The sequence below is a fragment of the Postia placenta genome (genome assembly GCF_002117355.1).
Source record: "Postia placenta MAD-698-R-SB12 unplaced genomic scaffold POSPLAscaffold_3, whole genome shotgun sequence".
In the NCBI taxonomy this organism is placed as follows: Eukaryota; Fungi; Basidiomycota; class Agaricomycetes; order Polyporales; family Adustoporiaceae; genus Rhodonia; species Rhodonia placenta.
Window position 1 is genome coordinate 3,040,612 of NW_020169834.1, and position 23,117 is coordinate 3,063,728.

Here is a 23,117-nt window from a genome sequence, read left to right on the forward strand (position 1 = left end):
GCGACTCATGCCTATATCGGTTGTGCTCGGTCTCGCTCGGGAGCGAGTGCGCGCGCATCGGACGCGGCAGGTGGGATGGGCCCGACACCCGATGCGCCTAAAGCAGGAAGGCAGCGGGCAACAGAACCGACTGAACAAGCAATCCGCGCGGGATTTGTCATGCGCCAGATTCGCAAGGGCGGGGGAATAGGGGCTGCTGCTGACAAATGCCCTAGGCCGGAGATGCAAAGGACGAGCAGCCCATCGAGATGCGTTTGCTGTCAGCCGCGACACTAAAAAGATGCACTTTTTCGTTGCGTATGAAATGCTGTGGAATCCATGCCTATACGCATGCTCATGTAAGTCCCTTGGCATACGTTAGGCTGGAAAGATACCCCTATGGGCATTGTCCAGCCTGCTCCTGTCTCGCTTCTTGTAGATTTGTAATGTCGCGGTTATTCCGCCGGGTAGACGCCGTGGGATGAAGAAATATAAGTAGGAACTGGGGCGCCGGAAGGCGGGAAATGGCCTAAAAAGGCAAGCCGCAGTGATGTGTCATGGGCGCTGAGTGAGCGGAGGAAGAGGGGCGAGAATCATGTGAAAATCATGGAGCCCACGTAACGGGCTGGCATCCATCCCAACGCGGCAAATGTTTTCGTCCACTTGCATCGATGGGCTCATGAGTGATACATAATAACAGTATTTGCCTTTCGGTTTTGCGGACCGCCCCCCTTCAATGCCTCTTCCTCGCCTTCGCCACCCTTGCTTTCCTGAGGTCCTCGTCGCGTGTTTGTGGCTATGAGCGTTTTTGAGTGGGCTGCGACCGAGTCTCGCACCAACGTTGTTCTTTGCCGCCTGGTTGAGCGACAGCCTCTGTTCGCGTGGCTGCACTGGAACACCGGTGTTGGCATGGACCTCGTGCATGCAGGACTCAAATGCATCGTCGTAGTGTTCGCATCGGCCATGCTGGCTCTCGTCGGCCTCGCCCTTGTGAGTGCTGGCGCCATTTCGACCGTTCCCTCTAACCCTTTTTTACAGAGTGTGTTCTCGGGCCTCGTGGACCGTGCAGTTCCCATCGCCCTCATGCCTCTTCTTCGGCCCGACCAGGGCGACGAACATGCGCTCGCGCTCAACTGTCAGCCACAACCATGCACAGACGTCTCATCCACACCGTCAGGGTCCAAGTCGGTGTCAACTTCTAAGCGAGAGTCGGCTTCGTCAGTCCCGTCGACACCCTCGTTTCAGGATGTCCGTCCGGTCCCTGCAGTTGCCACTGAGGCATCCTCCCAGCCTACAGCGAGCTCCAAAGATGTGCATCAAGTCGAACGACTTCAACCTGAAGTACTTCAGCCCGCAAAGGTCGTCATGGCGAGCCCTCCGACACCTGCGGCGGAAGGCCACCACCTTCCAGGACATGATCATGCCCGCAAGTCTCTTCTGGCACCGTGCGTCAAGCGCTTCACAACAGCTCTGGATCAGCACAAACGACCCACGCGCACACAAAGTCTTGTCGTCCATTCCGCTTCTTCCGCCACTCCCTCCCTACCAAGTACCTCCGCTCTCCAGCAGCAACAACCGTCGTCCAGCTCAGCTGTGCCCGAACCACTCCGTCCCGTCGTGAGCAGGATGTCAAGTGCGCCACACGAGCGTGAGTCTTTCTTTGTCGACACTGTACAGGACGAACTCTGAGAACGTGTGTCGCACAGTCAAAAACCTCTTCCTACCGCGCAAGCAGTCTAGCGTGCCGCCTCCGCAGAAGCGCACCGACCCGTACGCGGCGCCATATTTTTTCCCCACGCCCGGCTCGCCGCATGCTGTGGACTACGTCCGACAAGTCCAGCTCGCGCGCCGGAACCCACAGGCGGCGAGCCAAGCGCAGCGGTCCCCGCGGTCTACTTCGCCAGAGCGGGAGGCTGCTTCCGCGCCCCCCACCACGGAACCCAGCCGCCGTGCGCTTCGCAATGCCAACGAGGCAGCGGAGCAGCCGGCAGAGCAATCGGCCTCGCGCCGCAGATCGTGGCAATTCTCGCCGCCACGACTGGCGCTCTCGCCGGTGCCGACACGAACTAAAGAGGCGGCGGACGCTGAGACCCATCCGCACACCGCACATCTTCTACAGCGGCTCGCGCCGAAGCGGAAGAAGTCGAGCAGGTATGTCCCTTCGCGTGTGCAGACGTACACAGGTACTTGATGGGGTCTCACAGCCAGCCGCCACATTCGCGGGTGCCGCTCAACGTCGCGTCGGCGGCGACGGTTGACGAAAAGTCCGCTGACCGTCGGCTTGCGTCTACGTCCGAGGTTGTATCGTCGACCGCAGATAGTAATAGTGGTGGTGTGCCTGCGCCGCGCAAGGGCTTGTGGCGCTCGCTGCATCGTCGGTAGCCTGTGCCCCCGCGTAAGAGAGTCGTACCGCATTTGCTGTTAATAGAATATCGTTATTTTCGTTACGTTCCTTCAATGTCAACCACTCCCCTCATTCCCCCTCCCCTTCCTCCTCTTCCTCCTTGCCGACCTCGTATCGTAGCGTCATTGCCATAGTCGTACTTATAGCGTATGTAAGTGTCTCGGGCTGTGCGATAATGTAGCATATAGTGCGTCGTGTCGAGAGTAAATATAAAAAATGAAACCACCATTGCTATGTCGCAACTGGCGTGCTGCCGAACACTGCAGTAATTCCTCCTACTTACTGCAATGCCATGACGTTCACAGTGGTGAATTCGCGTAATGTTCGTGGCTTGTGTAGCATGGGCGTTATTCCCCGATCCGGCGCGACACCTCGTTGTATGACGTCACATCCGTCAGTAGCCACACAAGACTTGGACGTGGGTCGATTTGTCGATGCTCCTTGCTCCTTGCTATCCTCACCCTCGTCCGCAATTCTCAACTCTCCGACCAGCAAGCTGAAGAACCTCTCACCGTGTTCTTGGTTGATGAAATGAAGCAGGTACGCACTTCTGAGATCAAGCGGTGCAGGTCCACGCGAGGGGAACGGACGGACTCGGGGTGCTCATGAGCACCAACGAGTATGAGCTCCGCTAGGTATGCACCTCGAGCATTCCCATAGTTTATCCTCTATACATACATGATCCCCTAAGTAAACCCCAGACAGTAAGAAATCTAATTACACTAGACAGTACAGACCCAAGCAGACACTGATAAATTACGTATATCAAGCATCAATCAGAACAGCGGTGAATATGCGAGCAGGCTTGCCAGAAGTTCTCGCGCCTCCAACCAAGACAACGCCTACAAGATTTCGACGTCAAATGCACGAGACGCACAGCGTTCCCCGTTCGCGAAATCCAGGCAGGCAATCCGAGATACCTTTCTGCACATCTTTGACTGCTTTCCCGATAATAGTGTCGTTGCAGCTGACGTAGAAGATGACGGTAAGACCTTTGAACTCCTCCCGCGACAGGTCACGATCTATGCGCGCCCAGTCGAGGCTGAGAAGATCGCGAACAGTGTTTAACTCCAATTCAAAAATGATTTCTTGTAGATGCGTAGAGCGGATTTGCGAGATCATCGCGGTGACCCAAGGGAAGAGATGGTTCGAAAGGAAGGTGCGTGCGACTGCGACTTTGAGGCCCCCGAAATGCACCGATCGGAGGCCGGTGTTGTGTACCAGGCTTATCTGGTTTTGCAGGACAGCTAAAGATGTTTCTATTCAACCTTTACCTCGTGAGCTGAATGAACACACACTTACCCTCCTCTGGCACGCCAGCCGGGAACTCGATTGACAGGCGCTCGAGGGAGGCGCCGCTCGCATGCAAGAGGTCGCCGACGCCTTTCATATTGTCGATTTCACGCCAGCACAACTGAATTGAACGCAGATGCTGCTCCGAAGGGTGCCTGAGCAACCATTCGGTAACTAGCGTGGGGGATGACTTGGGATCCAGGAAGAGGTACGATAGCTGCATGCGCTCCTGCTCCTTCCTCGCCTCCATATACCCGGGATGCTGAATCGCAAGCGGCAAGGGCGCTGGGGATTCGTTTTCCCATGAGACGCCGTGGAAATACAACTCACTGAGCACCGGGAATGCCGACAGGAAGTCCAACACGTCCCCGGACGCCAAGAAGCGTACCTCGAAGAGGAACAGGGTCTGAATCTGGCGGAAGAGCTCAGCGAATGCGCACTGTGTCTCGGCCAGAAGGGCGTTCCACCGCACGCGTGCGATGCCCAGTGTGGTGATACGCGTGAGTTGGGGGAGGACTGCGGCAATGGTGTTCACCCAGGCATCGTCCTCGAGGGCACGGCCCTCTGCGTCGACACCTTTGTACGCCGCGCAGATGGTCAAGCGGCGGACGCAACAGGCGATGCCAGGCGCCGTCGCAAGTAGGGCGCGGAAGCGGTCGCAGTGCCCGGCACCCTGGATACGGATGGTACGAAAGATGTGGAGGCGCGCGGTGGGGACGAAGGCGCGGCAGGTGAGGCTGCACGCGCGGAGGGTCGTGGGATCGTCCCAAAGGTGGTCAATCGCCTCGTCAAAGAGCTCGGGCGGGAGCGTGGGCATCGTGTGTCACCGCTGCTGCAAGGCGGTGAGTATGGATCGCGTTGTTCGCATAGTCATATACTGTACCTCTGCCAGCTGCTAGACTGCTGTCGTACGAAGGACGGTTCACAGTTAAGAGAGATGATGGGGACAACTCGCCATGGTATCTGTTTGATAAATAGATTGCTGTGTTACCAACGGACTCCGAGACGGATCAAATCTTGGGGAAATAGTGATGGCCCTTCGTCGGCGCGCCAATCAATTTTCGTGGGGTGAAAATTGCAACTGGCAGGAGAGACGCATGCATCGTGAGAATCGGCCTCCGCGTTTGGAAAGAAATCCGTGCGGCGTCGGGATACACGTCAGAGCCTGGTACACATCTGTGGTCACACAACTCTTGCGCGGCGTACATTATCTGCGGCCATGTCGCATCTTCACGTCGTACGCCCTCTGCGGCCAATATCGCTGCACCGAACTGCGCCTCTGCAATCATGCTCACTCACAGGACGCTCACTTACCTTCCGAGTGCAAATTTCTGTCCGTGGCAAGTCGACGAAGGCAAACCCGGCGAAGCACGCCGCTAAAGCCACTGCGTCTGCGGCTGCACCTGCACCGGCAGTGCATGGCTCGGGGAAAGTAACGGAGCTCGAGAAGCAGACGCTGCCATGGGCGGACTACCTTACCATCCGCAAGAAGAAGCGAAGATGGGAGACGGTGCGCTGCGGGTGTATTGCATATGTATCGCTGTACTGACTATCCCGTTGCTTTGCTTGCGTCCGTGTTGGCGTATTGACGTATTGGCGGTGATTTGTGTGTCTAGGCAATGACGATACCGTTCACGATCGGCGGTTTCGCCGGGGGTGTAGCGTACTTTGGGAACCTCGAGATGGACCCAACGAAGCCCATTTTTGTGCGCTGTTTTCCTGCTGGCAGAGCGTGTGCCGAAGTTTACGCTATTGCATGACAGAACGTCGACCCGATGATCGTCTATGGCTTCTCAACCCTTGCGTGTGCAGGTGCGTGCAGGGCAGTTCTACTGAGACTCAACAGGGAGTAACGTGAGCCGCACCAGGCCTGGGGTACCTCATCGGTCCCATTGTCGGCTCGATGATCTGGCGCATGACGCATCGGCGGACAATGTCGCTCATCGAGGCGCGCGACCGCGAGTTCCACCAGCACATCGTGAAGAACCGCGTTGACCCCACGGCGCAGAGCGCGACCAACCCTGTGCCGGACTTTTACGGTGAGCCTCGCTGAGGGTGTAGTTCGAGTACGCCGTGGTGCTCATGCCTTCTGTCTGAATAGGCGAGAAGATCGGCTCGTTGCACGACTATAGACAGGTAGGCCGGCCGCCTGGCATTGTGGTGGCAGCAGCGCTGACGATCGGTCCTCCAGTGGCTGAGGGACCAGGCGAGGTACAAGCGAAAAGCATATCTACCCGAGGATGTAGAGACGCATTAAGTGCATGTGCACTTGCAATATCGTAATGTTTGTTCTGCTCGTCGTTTGCTCTTAATTGCATGATTCCTCCTCTCAAGGCTGGTGAATACTGGGTATAACCCCTTAGCATAACTGGCGATTTATAGTTACAGTAAGAATAAGGACTTGTAGCAGCGGGCGACGCGCGCTAGTGCAGAGATGGCAAGTGACGTCGATGACGTCAAGTCAAGTTCGTGAAGGAGCACGGTGGCATGTCCGGGTCCCGTTATAACTCTCCCTCACGGCCGCCTGTCTCGCTATTCTCGCTTTCTCTTCCTCCACGACAGACACGACCCAATTGCGCAACATGTTCCGACTCTCTCCCGCCCTTCGCCGCACCCCCGTCTTCCTTCGGCGACCTCTGTCTACCTCCTCCCACGCCCCTTGTCTCTCGTCTCAACTAAAGGCTCCTCAACATCCCGTGTTCCCAAGGCTGCTCGTTGCTTCGCCTTCGCAGTTACCCCGGGGGCAGATCCTCACGCGCGGCGCCGCAAGCCATGTCTCCGGCAGGCCAGGCTCCCAGACCGCGAAGCAGGCCGCGCAGAACATTAAGGAGGAGGTCGGCAACTCCACCACCGACCTCGCAAAGGCGATTGCGGGAGGAAACGTCTTTCAGGACGCCGTCGCGTCAACAAACCAGACATTCGTACGTAGCCCTTCCATCGCCAAGACGAGCACCCAGACGCAGCATGGATGCGCCTGGGTGAGCGTTTTATAGTAGAGGATCCCCGATTGTGCAAGAAATGCCAGAGCCAAAGCAGGATATTTGTGGGCAGGCGGGAAGCCAATCACATGAAGGTCGTTCCTCAGGAACCGCAGATCTGGCCTGCCAATAATTAGGGATCCTCATAGCAGTTGACTAGTACGGCGCGCTGATATGCGGTTCAACATGTAGCTTGGAGTGACCAATGCCGTCGCAAGCTCAGTTCCCACGCCTTACATCGTCTTTGGCCTCGCCGGAGGCCTCCCGTATCTCGGCGCCACGGGCGCGACGATCTACCTTGCTCGCCAGGCGGGTATTGCGGCTGCGGGGTTGACGCCGAATATGGACCCTGGCGTCGCGATCACTATGCTCGACCATGCACTGACCTTCCAGATGGAATACGGCGCGGTTATGCTGTCTTTCCTCGGCGCACTGCACTGGGGTTTCGAGTTCGCGGGCTATGGCGGGCATAAGGGGTATGTTTTCAGGTCCTCGTTCCGAATCTATATGTTGAACGGTGCACAGGTACCTTCGCCTCGCGCTCGGCGCAGCGCCCGTCGTGCTTGGCTGGTCGACTCTCGCACTGCAGCCAGTCGAAGCACTCATCGCACAATGGGTCGGGTTCACTGGACTATGGTGGGCAGATTTGAAGGCTACCGGTGCCGGGTGGAGTACGTACGTCAACCACTCGATGGGCGTATTTGCTGACAGTGTGTCACAGCACCTACATGGTACTCTCAATACCGTTTCTACCTGTCGATCCTCGTCGGGATGTGCATCATCAGCTCGCTCGCTGCGACTAGTTACTGGGGTCCTGTTGGTGGGCACGGGCTTGTCAGCCACGACTTGAACATGGTACGTATCCTTGAATTTCGCGACTAGTCATGCCGGTGGTATTGACTGCGAATGGCTACAGATTCGTGCGCAGCGCAAGCAGAAGCAGCCCGAGCATGAGGGCCAGGTTGGCGGAGACATCGAGGCGGTGGCGGCGCCGGAGACTGCAGACCAGTATGTGATTGTCAAGAAGAAGAGCAATGGGAACGGCAACGGCAATGGAGAGCAGCAGTGAGTGTGCTCATTGTTGAGAACACGCGGAGGACAAGTAGACTTGAGTAGGATTTACACATTGTATAATAGCGATCTTCGAGTAGAGCACTCCCAGAGTACATGTAGTCATATGGTCAACAGCAACGAAGCCATAAAATCTGGAGGGCGCCTCCCTAGTGCGCGATCGAAGGCGCCCGTGCATGACGCGGGGAACGCCCTGGAAGGTTCGGGAGGCGGTTACCGCCGCTGACGGGCTCGCTATAAGATGCATGCAGTAGATCCTCATTTGTACCTCGTAGACGCTAAAGTCCTCCTGGTTTCACCTCACTAGACTTTATACAATGGCGGCGATTCCCCCAAGCATGGCGCCAAGCACGGCCAACTGGCACTGGAAGAACAAGACGGTCACGCCGTGGGCGAGGTCGTGGTTCGAGCGCGAGCTCGCAACAATCTCTGTCAAAGGCGAGGGCGATGAGGTCGTCACAGTCTCGCAGGTCGTGGAATTCGATGGGGACGTCGAGCTGGGGCAGCGCAAGTCCAAGTACGTGTTTCATTTGTCTCATTCTCTTCGTTGTGGGTGTGTGGGCTGTGGGCTGAGTGGGTGGCGCGCAGGCTGATCACGATCTATGACTGCAAGGTCGTGCTGAACTGGGCGGGCACGGCGTCGGACGGGACGGCGGTTGAGGGCAAGCTAACCGTCCCTGAGGTCTCCCACGAGATCACGCTCGATGGCCTCTCGGAGTACGCAGTACGTCTCCTCAACATTCATGCAATGCGGTCTTCAGGCTTACAGCTCACCGAAACAGTATGAGTGGACGCTCACGACCGCTCGCTCGCCTGCGGTCGACACGCTCTTTGCCCTCGCGAAGGCGCGCCTGCCGACCGCGCTCGAGACCAAGTTTGCCGAGTTCCCGGCGGCGATCGTCGAGACGCACGGGAAGGACCTGACGGTGAGCGCGGACCCGAGCCGCCAGGGCTCGCCTGCGCCCGCCGCGGCCAGCAACAGCGGCGCACCGAAGGCGAGCGCGCCGAAGCCCGCGCCGAAGAAGCCGGCCGCGGCGGTGAACACGGCGACGGTCACGGTGGACGCGACGTTCATGGCGGCGGCGGACGACCTGTTTGACCTGCTGACGAACGAGCAGCGGATACCGGCGTGGACGCGCGCGCCGGCGAAGGTGCGTGCCGCTGTTTTTGGGTCGCGCGCGGGAGCGGGATGGGGCTGACGGCGCGGGGCAGTCGGCGGCGAAGCCGGATACGGAGTACAGCTTGTTCGGCGGCGGCGTGCAGGGCAAGTACATCTCGCTGGTGCCGGCAAAGGAGGTCGTGCAGAGTTGGGCGCTGCAGAGCCCACAATGGCCGAGTGGTGCGTGTCCTGCAACGCTGTGCTTGGGCGTGCGCTGAATGCATTGGCGGTCGGTGATAGGACACGTTGCGACGCTCACGACGACGCTCGAGCAAGGCTCGGACTCGACGAAGGTGACGTGGAAGCTGGATGGCGTTCCTCTCGGTATGGAAGAGGAGACACAGCGAAACATCCAAGGATACTAGTAAGCCGTTCTGTCATCGCACTCATTCGTTGAACATCGCGCTGACGATGTCGTAGTGTACATGGCCTCAAATCTATTGGGTACGTACAGCTTGTCGAATACAGAGCGCCCCGCGCGTCCCCATCGCCGTCTATTTCGCGCGCAAAGCACACTGCCCCCATAAAGACGGGGGCGCGATACCAGTACTTCGCCGTGGCATTCGCAGTGCTCGCGCTCGTGACGGCGGTCTCGATACCCTACCTGTACCGCTGATGTTATGACGGTGTAATTGACTGGCTGCATTTTGCGCGCTTGGCGCATTTTAGGTTGGGCACCGAGCTGTGATCTGCGAGCGGACCGAGGGACGTCGTCGCCGTTGCATGTCCAGCCTTCATGTGACTTTCGGGCTCTGTGGGTGGCCGAAGTCGACGCCGGCGCGTCCGTGGGACGGTTTGGACAATGGTGCTTGTAGGAAAGGTGTACAGTGTGCTGTGCTCGATTGTAGAGAAGTCAAAGTCAAATGCATTAACACCATGTATCGTTAACTTTTTCATAAATGGCTGTAAGAGCCTGCGGCGCCCATTCACAACGTCTTATTTGGGCATTTGTAGCAGTTGTACAGGACTCACTGTCGCTGTAACACGGCTCTTTTGGTGCGTCGCTATGCGCGACCTTACGCCGATTCAACGTAGGTCTGTATGCAAGCGTGCACGTGATATGTTGAGGCGAGGCACCGCGAAGAAGTTGGAGGCAAACATCGGCCGGAAGAGTTTGACCCTGCACTGTGAAGAGGGCCATTTGGCATAATGACGCGCTTCCGCGTGACAGAAACACGACTAGTATTTCCTTCTTCGGCAATATACCTTCCTTTTCTGCATAGGATCGTCCATTTCGAATCTCGATCGCCCTGCAGCGTAGTATTTAAGTAGAGGAGCGTACAATCCTGTCAAAGAGCTCCTTTCCTCCTTGCTCCCATCTCAGCCCACACAGACATTGGCATAACTGCAGTGGCAGTTTCGCCCAAGCGAGCGATCCTCCGGACGAACCAATTCTTCCCGTCGGCAATCTCGAGGCCATAACGACTGTAGCACGAGTTTATTATAGTCTGCATCGTAGCTTACACCGGGCAGTCGGTCATCTTCAAGGCCGAAAACTAGTATGCTCGTCCGTGCCTTGATCACCATGTCGTCGGTGTGCTTGCCGACACATGGGACCATATCTCCATCGTCGAATGCTGCCTTGACTATGACTTATGGTGCGTTTCGACGCGACAGTGAGAGCATGCAGTGATCAACCAAATTTTCTGTAGGCGTTCCCAGAAGTTGTCTATCTGTCCAGGAGGTAGCGGAAGCAACTTGAGAGGTACAGCAATTAGACATGGCAACCGCCGACCCGACAAACGTCTTGGCTGATCGAAGGGTGTGATCGCCGCCCGTCGCTGATTGGCTCTGAGCAACGCGTCGAAATGTCAACCTCCCCTCTGCCGTCGACAACGCATTCCCCTTTCTCCTCTTCTCCTCGTAGGCGCACGCCGTTTGTGTCCTAGCCATCTTATCCGACAGTCGCTCGTGACGGTCTACGCTCCTTTGGTAACTATTTAGCTATGTGTGCTTGATTCTTATTAACAGGATTGCAGCCATCCAGCACGCGCCTCATGCTTGCGTCGTGTCTATGAATGAATGATGAACGTGCCCGACCCGCCATGGAAGCAGAAAAGTGCGTTTGCCGTCTTGTTTAAAGTAGATACTACTTATCGCCTTGCATAGCACGTCCGTGTCCCTTTTATTCGCAAGGACGCTGCCTCTTTGCAGAGTCTTGTAATTTCCTTCACACCGCCAAGGTCCAGCGCACCGAAGACGGTCTGCTGTCAACATGCGAGCGTAGTCTTCCGTCTCCGCCAGAATCACCTATTACCAACGCGCGCTCTGCCATGGCAACGAAGTTCGTTCGATTCCGTTCTCCGCCGCGCTCCCCGCGACTATCGAGTCTATTGATGGCATTGGGGGACGTCATACATCAGGAAGAAGAAGAAGATAACGACGATGTGGACGAGGAACCCGAGGCAAGTGTAGTCAGCTCGCCTGAGGTCGTGGTGTCTGAGCCAGAGCTGGCTCCTGCGGAATATGTGCCCGCACCCATCGACGAGAACGTAGACGAAGATGCCGAATCTACCACTCTAGTCAATTCTGCGGTCTCTAGCTCGCCTATGCTTCCGGACACAGAGCTTGACTATGCGTACACACCTCGTTCGAGTTCCATCGTGCCGTCCGAAGATGCATACTCGGACGATGGTGAGGTGACTATCACCCAGTTCCGCGACTCGTACGCTTCAGCTTCTTCCGGCACCTCCGGGCTTCTGTCGCCCATCGAAATGGCTTCGGCTCCTCTAACCCTTCCGCAGAGGCGCATCTCGGCAGAGGTTCACCGCGGAGATTCATTCGACTCTGGATATGCGGATAGCTGTTGTTCTATTGGCCCTGTCCCAGCTACGTTCATGACGTCTCCCCCACAACCTCGGAGTGTTAGACTTGAATCGCGGCTTTCCGTTTTGTCGTCTCCATTTTCTTCGCCAGCTACGCGGGCGCAGATGGTTGGAATCGAGCCACGGGTTGAGGTGGAGTTTTTTTCTCCGAGGATGCAGCCTGCGCGCACGGAGCCCCAAGTGACGGTCAGTGATGAACCGGACCACCAGCTCGATGTAGCAGGCGAGGTCCCACAAGAACAGCTAACAGTGGCTGTTGCCGTTTCAAGCCCGGTTGAAGCAGAACCCTGGGCGGCAAGTCCTGTGATGGCGACTCCAGCGGTCAATGCGTTGTACGACGGCTATTTGGACGACGAGGCAGATGAACTGTCAGCACTTCCCTCCCCGTTCGATGAGCCTCCGCGGCCGCCTGTCTTCACCGCCCCATCTCCATCAAATTCCCAAGAAAGCGAACAAGAGACACGAGGACGGTCTCCTACGGTAGTAGCACATTCCTCTCGTGGGATACGCGTCGACCATGAGATTAATTCAAATGTGCACTCGCCGGAGGGCTCTGTGGGTGGAAGTGTCAGCCAGTCAAGAGAGCGGTCCTGGGATAACCGAGCATCGTCGAAAGTACCTTTGGCGTGGCGGCGTAGTACGCTAGATCGATCAACCTCAGTGAGGCAGACATCTACCGCCCCTCAGCGTCCCCCCGACACACTGGACCGCTCAACGTCGCTGGCAGCAAAGCAAGCTCAAACGCCCGGTACCGTTCGTGCGCGGCCACCGGCCTTGGCAGGAATCAGGTCGCCTTCGGGCGAGAGAATGCAAGAGTCCCAATTGAGGGATTTGCAGTTGCTCTCGCCAGAGGAAAAGCCTGCGCGCATCTCAGGAGGAGGTCTGAGACCGTTACGCCTTTCTATGATTCTCACCTCTCCCAATGTTTCTTTCTCTTCTTCATCTACTCCAGCAACTTCTTCATTTGGATCTGCATCAAGCGTTCCGCCTCCGCTCACTACTGGAACGACCGCATACACACCCGCATCATTTTCGACACCCTCATCGCCCACTGTATCATCAGAATACTCGCTTTCACATAATCAGTTACTTTCTTCTCGTCCATCGTCCTCGAGTTCCAATCACATACCAGCACATCGGAATACCCTACTTATTGACCGCAAGCCTAACATTCACGTCGCTCCTTTGCACACCACGGTCCCTGATCTGGGCTCTGCTCCTCGCTCTGCCCCAATCTCGCGGCCACCGTCATCATCATTCTCCTGGAACAGCCGCCGTAGCTCAAGATTCTCGAGTGTGGCTTCTCGGAGGCTCTCACAGATTGACGCATATGCCCGGCCTGACAGTCGTCTCTCGGAACCTGGTATTCTCTACGAGGATGACGAAGACAACGTCGGAAACGACGAAAACGACTGGCAGGATGATACCATCCGCCGTCCTGCGTCTTCCCTTGCTCATGTCGCACATGCTGTCTCTACGTCCTCTTTCCTCAGTCCGCCTTCGCCCGCTCATGTCCACGCAATAGCGACGCCGCGCCCGACGCTTATGTTCGCACTTGCGAGTGATGATGTCGGCGAGGTGCGGCGGGTGCTTGAGAGCGGTGAGGCGCAGCCGAATGACGCCGTCGGGCCGCAGACGGCTCTGGCGTTCACGCTCACGTCGACGCAGCTCAATAACCGCATCGATATGGTGAAACTCCTACTTGCGCATGGTGCGGATCCATCCGCTGTGATGGACGGCGGTGTCGGCCGCGGTGCAGATACATCGCAGCCTGGTGAGAACGTGTCGCCGTCAAGGCTTCTGGAGAGCTTGGACCCTGCGACTAGGTACTACGTCAAGCGCGCTGCGGCCCCGCAGACTCGTCGCGCCTCTGCGCTCATTCACCGCTCGTTCTTCCGCCCGCTCGCCCGGGTACGATATGACCTGATCGGACAGGACCGTGCGCTGGAACAGCTGTTTCGCGTGCTGAGCATGCCGTCCATGGCACCGATCGTCGTATTGTTTTGCGGTCAGCTCACATGGGTTGTGTGGTGGTACATTGTCTGACTTCAGGATGCAGGTCCGAGTGGTCATGGGAAGAGCCTTCTCGCTCGAAAATGTACGTCTGAACACCTGTCCATAAACTTTGGTTGGTTGATCGTCCGGAACATACAGTTGGCTCTTTGCTCGACGTGCCTACTCATACTGTGAATATGACAACACTACGATCCACTCATGACATTTGGCGTAGCTATTCGATGAGCCCCTACGAGGTAACAGACCTGACTCATGATAGTAGAAAGGATTCCGACTCATTTTGTTTCAGGCCTCGTCGACTTGTACACTCGCAGAGTTTTTGATCAGTAACGAGGGCAAACGCTGTGTCGTTGTTCTTGACGTAAGTAGCTGCAACGCACTACTCCGCCACACCCTGAACAATGAATGCTGTCGTAGGAAATCGAAAAGGTGGAAGACAAAATGTTCTTGTCTTCTCTGCTCATGCCATGGGAGCTTGGTGCGTACGCAATGTTGCTGGAGACCTCTCTTAGATATTAATTTATTGTACAGGTCGATGCTCCTTTGAAGCAGGACAGCGCCATGTTGATGTCTCTCAAGTAATCTGGCTAGGAACGTCCAACGTTGGACATGAGCTAGTTTTCGAGCATCAAGAGAGTCGACAGGACCCTTCGGTGCCCATGTCGCGCGAAGAGTATGTTGACCTCATGGCACTCTTGAGACCTCGCGTCTCTGATAAATTAGGGGTACGCCGCCGTCAATTTGGACTACGCTGCCTGTCTCTTATTCACTGGTTTGTGGCTCCCAGCCTTCGCTTCTCTCCCGCGTGACAACTGTGCTGCCTTTCGTGCCGTTTGTTGACGACGAGAAGATGGCGGTAGCCGCGGAGGCGGTGTATTCGCTTGCTGGGGACGCTGCGGCGACCTTGCCGCCCGCGACGGTAGACATGGTAGTGCGTAAGTCGCTGAGTGCGTACCTGCCCGCGGAAGGCGCGCGTTCGCTCTATCGTGCTGTATCTACTTTACTATTGGATACTATTTAGCTAAATCTAAGTACTCGCATTGGAAATGCTTTTTGCACTGGAATGTCGTCTTGAAGCTGTTGTCTAGGCTCGGGCATTCGAGCCTGTGATGGATATCTTCGCCAACTGTGCTTTGAAAGGTATGCATTAGTACTAGTACAGTGTATAGGATACCGTAGACTCGAAGATGTGGCCCGGACGTATTGCACGTGACCGTGTTGTGACGCGACGCGTCGCGCCACGGACGGTGGTTCGTTTTCGCTCACCTCAATAACGACGACCGGGCTGCTTTCTTAACCTCGTGTAACTACCTGCTCCAATACCTTTGGCTGCCTTTCCCCCGATGCTGGCAGTCGCAACGAGCGATGCCGTTGTGGTCATAGACCAACCTACCCTCAAGCGAGGACCATCTTCGGTACCTGCCAGCTGCTCGACGGATGCCTCTCCGACGAGCATTGCTTGGTCTTCCGATGCTAGCTCTCTCCTTGTTTCCGACGCGGCAGGAATCTTCAAGTACATCCTTGGAGATGCCTCATTAGCTCCCATATACTCTTCTCCTGATGAAGAAGCGGCGAGAGGACCTATTCGTGCTCTCGTGAGCAAGGATCGTGGGACGAATGTTCTCTTTGTCCGAGAACAACGTGTACATATCTTGGAGATTCACTCGAAGAAGATCGCACAGACTTTCGACTCCCACAAATCTACCATCACCTCGCTCGCGCTCTCAAACGATGCTAGCCTTTTGGCAACGACATCTGCCAGTGCCATCCACGTACATAATCTAACACATGGGTCCCACACCGTGCTTCGAGGCATTTCTGCTAATGCTACCATTTCGACGTGCTCGTTCCACGCACACTCGCGGACACGGCTTCTCGTTGGGGCTGGTGCGCAGCTGCTTGTATGTGACACTACTCGGCCTTCTGGAGCAGTCAAGACCATCCCTTTGAGCAAGGAGAAGGCTGCCCTTGGAGACGTCGTATCCATTGCAAGTAGTCCCTTCAGCAAGACCCTCGTAGCTGTCGCTTGCAGTGGCGGTACCATTTGTCTGGTTGATTTAGACAAGGAGAAAGGGTATGTTGCCAACATCACATTTGCAACGCAGTTGCTGACGCAATTCAAAGGATTTGTCGTACAGTCTCCCTCCATGTACCGCTGACTGCCCTGGTGTTCTCTCCGGAAGGAGCAACATTATATGCCGGCACCGAGAACGGTAAAGTGATGGTCCAGGATTTGCGCGCCTTGGATAAGCCACCGAGGTCGATCACTGTTAGCGAGAAGGGCGGCAGAGTCGTCGCCATGAGCATACAGGTTAGTACATGTTCGCGCGTCTACTAGCAGGGTCTCATATTAATATATAAACATTAGAAAAAGTCGAAATCAGAAGATTCGACCGTCAAGACAGCGGGAATGGCATCTAGCAAGCCCCTCGTACAACAAGACGTGAACAAGAATCCTACACGTCGCGCGGCGAGTTCCACTTCTACAGATCCTAAGGCGGCCCCGGCGGCGAAACTCAAGGTAACCTCACCTGTCGCAACGCGGGTCTCCTCATTCAAGAGCACACCAGTCAAGGCTCGAATGTCTTCTTATGGCTCGCCTAACGTGATGCGGACAAGGGCGGCGGCAGCGAAGTCGCCAAATGCCAGGAAAGCCAGCAATGGCGGGGTGGCCAAGAAGGTTTTTTCACCTCCCCGATCGACCCTACCTCGTGGCGGTGCAGCAGTGCCTGGAGCATCAGAAGACTTCAATATATCTGGTAGGTGTTCCTCGTTGGTTGGGCTGAAAGACTGAATTGACCGTCTCATAGTGCGCGTCGAGAATCTGCTCGGTTTGCCAACCACAAACACTGCGAAAGAGAATATCAATCCTATGCAAGATGTACCCGAGCCGACGCGCAAGGCGGATGCACCGGATACTATTTCAGCAGTTTCACATCCATCTCGAGCGACTTCACGTGAAGCCGGCAAGATGCGCACACGCACGACGTCAACAAATCGGACAACGGCGTCATCGGCTTCTGCTGTCTCGAAGGTACGGTCCGCGTCGGGGAGCAGCGCAAGCAGCAGCTCTTCTGGAAGCGATGCTCGTAGGGGAGCAAAGACGTCTACAGGAGGTTCGTCTGCATCGCGGGCGGTCTTTCCTTTTCCTCCGGTTCCCCCCATCCCTGCGGCATTAAACTGCACAGACGACCAGCGCCGATCGCTTACGCCCAGTCCCGATTTGCCTGATGTTGACTTGGATGGTCCAGTCACACCATTGCCCGCGAGCAAGAGCAAAGGCAAGGGAAAGATGGCTGCCATGGGTGTGCTTGGGCTTGGCACTCCGGAAGTAGATCGCTGGATCAAGGCAGGCCAGCTCCAGGTTGCGGAGGAAGGAGAAACCGACAAGGATGAGGGCAAGAGGGTCGGCTTCGCGAGCGAGGATGATGATGAAGTCAACGAACACCGAGAGAGACAGGATCGGAAGGATACTGTTCGGGAATCGGCGGATGTCAATTTTGTAGTGCCAGAGACGGCCATGCAGGTCTCACCGAGGAGAGTACATGGTGGGCCGTCTTGGACCCCTGTGCCCTCTCCACTGCGCAACCTCGCCAACTCACATCCGAGCTCGCCGAACACACACGCTGCGGCGAATCTGCTGCAGTCGCTACTGCGCGACGCAACGTACGACTTCCGGCAGGAGACCCACGGGGAGCTCGTCGGGCTGCATCTGGACATGTTACGTATGGGGCGTGGACTGCGGACAGAGATGCGTTCGGTGGTGGACGAGTTCCGTGGCGAGATGTCTGCGTTGCGAGAAGAGAATACACGACTGAGGGTAGAAAATGAGCGCTTGCGCAGAGGATACTGAAGCGTCCGCCGCGGCGGGTTAGGTGTATGAAGCTTATGGATGTACAGTATATGACTATTTGCTAACTATCATGCGGTTGTGCTATGCGCACATCAATGTCCAATTGATGCTTTGCGAGAACAATCGCCAGGCAAATGTAGTTCAGTGCTCAAGCGCTCGTTGGTGGTTTTCATAACGATCGAGCATGTGCAATAATTCCTGATCCCAACACTCACCGATCGATTCTCCGCCTAGCGATCTGACGAGCGCGTATAAGTTCAACTGTTGCTTCCACACATCGTCTCTTCTTCTCCCTTCGCCACTCGCAACAACATAATATTGTCGTTTGAGACCACTTGCATGAAGACATGGCTGACATTAAAGCAGATAACGAGAGCCTCGTTTTTGCGCTACGCACTCTTGGCTTTTATATGGAACGCGACCGATTGGTGCTAGAGGCCATGTCTCTCAAAGACCAGAATGTCCGCCTGAAAAAGGCGTTTGACCGAGCAGTGGAAAATGTTTGTATAATGAGCCTGCTGTATGACGTCAAGGAGTCCAGAGCTGGAAAGCTCAAGCTGTCGAACCGAAGAAAATGGAGTCGATGGCAGGAGAATCGGAACGCTCTATTCATTCAAACGATCAGCGTCATACATATCATCGACCGCCCATGCTCGATGAGCTGCTTCCTGCAGAGGCAGACGGGCCACATTGGGAAGGGGGGTCTTGGTGGTCGGCATCTGTGGCCGGGGGGCAGAAGACAACAGCGTCATCTTCGATGCCATGGTGAACATCATCAAGACGTCGACGAGAGATAAAGTATGTTCGGTCCCGAGTTTTCACCACTTGCCAGTGTGTCTGACGCAATCGTGAGGCTGAGGTGTACTACTTCTGGGCCATGCGTAGAGGAGACTGCCTCGAGATCGATCTGCAAGACCTACCTCATCAATCGCTTGGCTGGTAAAGGTGGAGTACAAGTGTTACTGTGACTGTCCGCATCCGCCGTCAGACACGATGATACGACTGACTTTTTTTAAATATATAGCACGAGTTGCTTGCAGAACGGATGTTGTTGCATACGATAGGGTGGTTCGACCGTTCCATCATTGTCCGATGACCTGAAATGGCAGATCTCGTTTGGCGGTATTACATCTGACAGATAGCGTTGCAAGTGCAAGTACATACCGTGTTTTCGGACATTGTCGCGTACGAGTCTAGCAGCGTCGTTGCCCAGTGTCCTCTGATCATGTGGCGAACTGGCGACTTGTTTCATTGTCGTTTATTTCATTTACACCAGCGACGATGATGCCCGACGACTGACGCTGATCCCTTCCGTAAACCTCGGTGTCGTCGAGCGGCCCGCGAAAGCCCGCTACTCGCCCGAGCCCTCACTTCGGTCCAATGACGTAAAACGGCATCTGAACATACAAGAGCACCCAGCACGTACGCATCCCGAATACCTACGCCTGCCTCTCGCTGATGAACTATCCTGTCCGATCCATCAAACAACCGCAGGCGTCATGGTCGCTGACCGTCCGTCTGTCATCTCGTCCGCAAGGTCCTTCCGGTTTCCCAGTGCTCCGTAAGAGTGCGTATTCTTATCCGCAGACCCAGCAGGCCTTACGACAGCACCTGGGAAATCACAGGCACAAAAGCGCAGCATGGCCCGCGCCTGCACACGAGCGGGCCCGGCCGTTCCATGTAGCCACCGTCGCGGACGTCATGGATTCATACAGGTGCGTCCTCGCCCGCACGACACGCCTATCTCTCTTCCTGCCTCGACGGCCCAGCCTGAGAGCGATCCCCCTCGACTCTCGGTCCCGCCCGGGCGTTCGCGCCAGATAAGGGCGAGAAGCGTTCTTCCCCCGCGCACTATCCCCGCTCCGGGCTCCTCGCCCCCTCACGGGCACGCGCGCTTCCCTCCCCGAGACCACCGGACTCTTCTGATCTTCGCGAGGGTCTGCGCCGGGCGCGGCACGCATACGCGGTGCACGCATCTAGCATTCGCGTCCCGTGGCAGCGGGGGGCAGGAAGGACAGCGCGGCGACCATCTGGATGTGGGCCTGACTGATCTCCGAGACGAATGTCGAGCGTTCGGGACGCGCTTCGCCGCTGGGGGCTGACGTATGTGCTTGCCTGCGTGCCCGTGCTTCGACCAAAATGAAGTGCAGGGCTGAGCAAGCACGAACTCTGCGAACCCCGCAGTCAGGCGAAGACAAACGGGAATGACGAGCATTCCCTGGGGCCCCACTGCCTTCTATGCCGCCCCCCTTGCTCGGCCGCGCAAACGGCGTCGACCGGCCGCGCTGCCCATGATCGACGCAGAAGACGCACTTCGCCTTGCGGCGGCGGGCACGTAATCCTCGCCCCCAAATAAGATCAGCGACAGACCGAAAGACCCTGCAAAGACAGAGAGATTCGCGGGACCAGAAAGACCCGTGGTATGTCGATAAGACCCTGAACGACCAGGCGGTCAAAACTCTGCTAGCAAAAGACTCCGGCCAGGCAGCCAATGGGGCGAGGAGCGCTGCCGTATCTCGTATCGAAGACCGAGCCGAACCGTCGGTCGACCCTGCGCACAAGACACGAAAAAAACAGACAAAACGCATGCTCGTGGTGCATGGCCACGGATCGCAGTGCATATCCACGGATCGCAGTGCATATTCACGGATCTCTCGCCCTCGGCCATCGCATTCGCGATCGCGCTACGACGGGGTGGCGGGTGTCAATGTCAATGCAGACGCTAGTCTCCGAGAGCAGAGCAGAGCAGAGCAGACATTAGTTCCTCCAACCTGCGCCGGCTCCGGATACAGTATCCTTGTCTGGCGCAGACGCGCGCGTCTCCATGGGCTACGCGACCCGAGGCGAGCGAAGAAGCAGGCACACGGGCGGGTATACCGTATTGCATCAGCGCTGTACCGCACCGCACACAACTACTGTACTCGTTAGCCGCAGCGGTAGCAGCGATTGTGGCTTGTGGCGTATGCGTTTGGCTCGAGTGCGAATGAGCGTATTATAGCGACGCGGTGTACGACGATCACACAGCACACGGGAACGAACGAGTCTGAACGAAGCAGCGCTGGCCCGCGGGCGCATAACGAGTGGATTGCAGCCACAGGCAGGCAGGCGGACGTCGACGTCGACGCCGACATCGGGGCACACGCACACGCGCATAATCCGGAGGAAATCTCGATCATGGCGGCACGCGTACAGCACCGCACCTCTGGCTAATAACAACGAGTGTGGAAATACAGCGGGAACGACTGGATGGCCGGCAGCGGCAGTCAGACGCGACATCGACATGGTGGTACAGGTGGTATCGATCGTGACGTGAGTGAGGGAGGTAGGCGAGCACACAACCAAGCAGAAAAGAACAACAACACACAACACACCGGCGGCGGCGCCGTGAATACGATAGGGGTAGACGGGGGCGGGGGCAGCGTGCGCAAGCAGCAGTACAGGCAAGCGAGGGCGACCGTGGGCAATTAAATAGAGCAGGTTCCAGAGGGAAGGATATATCGATCATGAGCGAAGAAGGGATGGTGGGCGAGAAGCCCAAGACGTGTACGCGCGGAGGGGCGGGCGAGCGCAGCTCTGGACCGCCGGCGGGCGCACACACGGTTGACAAGCGCGCCCAGCCGGGGGGCGCGAGCTCGCGCGCCGCTCAGAGCATCATCGACGCATACCCATGGCCGTTCCCGCCGCCACCCACGCTGATCGGCGCGCCCTTCATCATGCCCACGTTCATCCCCATCCCGCCCATGCCCATGCCGTCGCCAAAGTGGCCGCCCGCGCCCATCCGCCGCGGCATCTCGTAGCCCGCACCCCCGCCGCTCCCGTTGCTCGCCATGCTGCCACTGCGCTCGCGCCGCTGCGCCGCCGGCGCCGCGTCGTCCATCCCGCCGCGTCCAAGCATCTGCTGCCGTTGCTGCATGCCCATGTAGTACGCCGCATTGCCCTGTGCGGTGCCGGGCGGCGTGAACTGCTGCTGGCCCGCAGATAACGCGGGGCCCTGATACATGGGGCCATGCCACATCTTGGTGTCCTCGGCCATGGCGCCACCGTGCGCGCTGAAGAACTGGCCGGGGAACTGCGCGTTCGCCATCGGCGGGTGCGCGTGGTGGTGGTGCGGCTCGTACATGGAGACCATTGCGGGGTTTTCAAAGGACACAGAGGTAGGACTTTGCACGATCATCGGTGTGCCGTTGCTATGGCCACCTTGGCGTGGCACCATAGTCTGGAGGTGAAGTCCGCCAGATGGGACAGCGTGGGCGAAGGGGCTAACCTCAGACTTCATGAGAGAGGCGGCAGCTGCGTGAGCCAAAGGAGCGCGCACGTCCTCGGGGCCGTCGTCATTGCCATGGGAACTCATCATACCAGGGCCGGCGTAATCGTCATCGCCGTACTGATCGTCGCCATAGTCGGCTCCGTCCTCCTCCTCGATGGGGCCAGCGCTGAGGACTTCAACCTCACCGCTGAGGATCATCTGGAAGCCCTCGCCACGGACAGGCTCCTCGACGCGGGGAAGACCAGAGCGGTCGCGCCATTCGTTAAGTTCACGGCGGAGGGCGTCGGCCTCGCACTTGATGAGGCGAAGCTCGCGGGCAGCCATGAGGCGGTGGCGGCGCGAGGCGTGGATGTGGGCGATCGAGGAGTTGACGATCGAGGACTTTGAGGGGCGCCGGATCTGCGAGAGGTTGGGGAGCAGGGCGGCGAGATCCTGCGGACGATCGACGATCAGTGACGAGGAGGCCCCCGTGTGCAGAGCGACATACCAAGAAACGACTGTTCAGAGTCTCCCGACGCTGTCTCTCGACGGCGTTGTGCGTGGCGCGGCGCTCTGCGGTGTTGGCACGGCGGCTGGGCTTGCGCTTGGAGTTTGCGCCGTTGGAAGGGCTGGATGTGGTTGTGCTGGCAGAGGCAGCGTCTGCGGGAGGGGGGAGTGCAAGAGTGGGTGGGTTGGAAGGAGAGGAGGGGGTCTGGGGCCCGTTGGAACCGTCAACAGACAGCGGGGAGCCGGTGCCAACAGGCGAAGAGGGGATGGTGATGGGAAGAGCCATGGATGGATGTGGAGGGGAGGATGAGGTGGGGGACGTGTGGTGAGTTGGGGGCCGTTATGGGGATATGTGTGGGCAGTCTAGAGAGGGTCAGGGGAGCACAGAAAGCACGGAATCACGAAGGGGATATGAAAGCGTTGCTTTTGGGTGATGGGACGTGAGGGCGGGTGCGGGGACAGGTCGGGCACGCGAGCGGACTCAGCGGAAACCGAGGCTGTTGAGGAGAGTCGTTGGCTATCGAGAGGAGGGGCGGTACCAGTCGCGAGCGGGTGCTCAAGCGGACGAGGTGCTGCTGAGAGAGAGAGGATGGAGGAGAAGGATGGGGGAGCTTGCAGAGGGGATGGGCGGGGTGAGAGAGGCCGGCAAGGGTCGCGAGATCTTGTTGGCGGAAAATTGGGCGCGGATAAGTGAGGAAGCGGGGGGGAGAAGGGGGAGTACTCACTCCAGGCGGTGTCCTTGTGTCGGCAGGGCTAGGCGGGGGGGAGGGTGCAAGAGGGAGGAGG

General features: G+C 57.4%; 8 protein-coding genes across 8 annotated transcripts; 6 read left to right on the plus strand and 2 right to left on the minus strand.

Annotated features, from left to right (window-relative positions):
* Positions 1 to 777: 777 nt before the first annotated feature.
* Positions 778 to 2,361, plus strand: POSPLADRAFT_1044950 (hypothetical protein; the record flags this gene model as incomplete). Its single annotated transcript, XM_024478641.1, has 7 exons — positions 778 to 969; positions 1,018 to 1,114; positions 1,136 to 1,227; positions 1,277 to 1,424; positions 1,549 to 1,627; positions 1,657 to 2,130; positions 2,184 to 2,361. The coding sequence occupies 7 exons, from the start codon at positions 778 to 780 to the stop codon at positions 2,359 to 2,361; spliced, it is 1,260 nt and encodes a 419-aa protein (XP_024342419.1).
* Positions 2,362 to 3,241: 880 nt separating this feature from the next.
* Positions 3,242 to 4,493, minus strand: POSPLADRAFT_1134157 (hypothetical protein; the record flags this gene model as incomplete). Its single annotated transcript, XM_024484441.1, has 2 exons — positions 3,242 to 3,630; positions 3,686 to 4,493. 2 exons carry the CDS (start codon positions 4,491 to 4,493, stop codon positions 3,242 to 3,244), a joined length of 1,197 nt encoding a protein of 398 aa, XP_024342420.1.
* A 402-nt stretch (positions 4,494 to 4,895) lies between these two features.
* On the plus strand, positions 4,896 to 6,007 carry POSPLADRAFT_1073602 (hypothetical protein; the record flags this gene model as incomplete). Its single annotated transcript, XM_024482627.1, has 6 exons — positions 4,896 to 5,186; positions 5,293 to 5,382; positions 5,440 to 5,488; positions 5,545 to 5,715; positions 5,778 to 5,812; positions 5,868 to 6,007. 6 exons carry the CDS (start codon positions 4,896 to 4,898, stop codon positions 5,931 to 5,933), a joined length of 702 nt encoding a protein of 233 aa, XP_024342421.1. The 3' UTR covers positions 5,934 to 6,007.
* A 231-nt stretch (positions 6,008 to 6,238) lies between these two features.
* POSPLADRAFT_1039170 (hypothetical protein) lies at positions 6,239 to 7,858 on the plus strand. Its single transcript, XM_024477500.1, has 5 exons — positions 6,239 to 6,597; positions 6,847 to 7,130; positions 7,180 to 7,325; positions 7,376 to 7,509; positions 7,571 to 7,858. The coding sequence occupies exons 1-5, from the start codon at positions 6,259 to 6,261 to the stop codon at positions 7,721 to 7,723; spliced, it is 1,056 nt and encodes a 351-aa protein (XP_024342422.1). The 5' UTR covers positions 6,239 to 6,258; the 3' UTR covers positions 7,724 to 7,858.
* A 150-nt stretch (positions 7,859 to 8,008) lies between these two features.
* Positions 8,009 to 9,772, plus strand: POSPLADRAFT_1167915 (hypothetical protein). Its single transcript, XM_024487987.1, has 7 exons — positions 8,009 to 8,242; positions 8,314 to 8,449; positions 8,508 to 8,876; positions 8,938 to 9,064; positions 9,125 to 9,248; positions 9,305 to 9,328; positions 9,554 to 9,772. Exons 1-7 carry the CDS (start codon positions 8,043 to 8,045, stop codon positions 9,570 to 9,572), a joined length of 999 nt encoding a protein of 332 aa, XP_024342423.1. The 5' UTR covers positions 8,009 to 8,042; the 3' UTR covers positions 9,573 to 9,772.
* A 1,137-nt stretch (positions 9,773 to 10,909) lies between these two features.
* On the plus strand, positions 10,910 to 17,578 carry POSPLADRAFT_1044955 (hypothetical protein; the record flags this gene model as incomplete). The annotated part of the gene is made up of 9 exons (XM_024478642.1): positions 10,910 to 10,943; positions 10,994 to 12,120; positions 14,576 to 14,656; positions 14,814 to 14,865; positions 15,079 to 15,799; positions 15,850 to 16,036; positions 16,094 to 16,484; positions 16,536 to 16,759; positions 16,922 to 17,578. The coding sequence occupies 9 exons, from the start codon at positions 10,910 to 10,912 to the stop codon at positions 17,576 to 17,578; spliced, it is 3,474 nt and encodes a 1,157-aa protein (XP_024342424.1).
* Positions 17,579 to 17,925: 347 nt separating this feature from the next.
* On the plus strand, positions 17,926 to 18,521 carry POSPLADRAFT_1133666 (hypothetical protein; the record flags this gene model as incomplete). The annotated part of the gene is made up of 3 exons (XM_024484380.1): positions 17,926 to 18,289; positions 18,315 to 18,376; positions 18,432 to 18,521. 3 exons carry the CDS (start codon positions 17,926 to 17,928, stop codon positions 18,519 to 18,521), a joined length of 516 nt encoding a protein of 171 aa, XP_024342425.1.
* Positions 18,522 to 21,221: 2,700 nt separating this feature from the next.
* On the minus strand, positions 21,222 to 22,617 carry POSPLADRAFT_1044957 (hypothetical protein; the record flags this gene model as incomplete). The annotated part of the gene is made up of 2 exons (XM_024478643.1): positions 21,222 to 22,277; positions 22,333 to 22,617. 2 exons carry the CDS (start codon positions 22,615 to 22,617, stop codon positions 21,222 to 21,224), a joined length of 1,341 nt encoding a protein of 446 aa, XP_024342426.1.
* Positions 22,618 to 23,117: the final 500 nt, after the last annotated feature.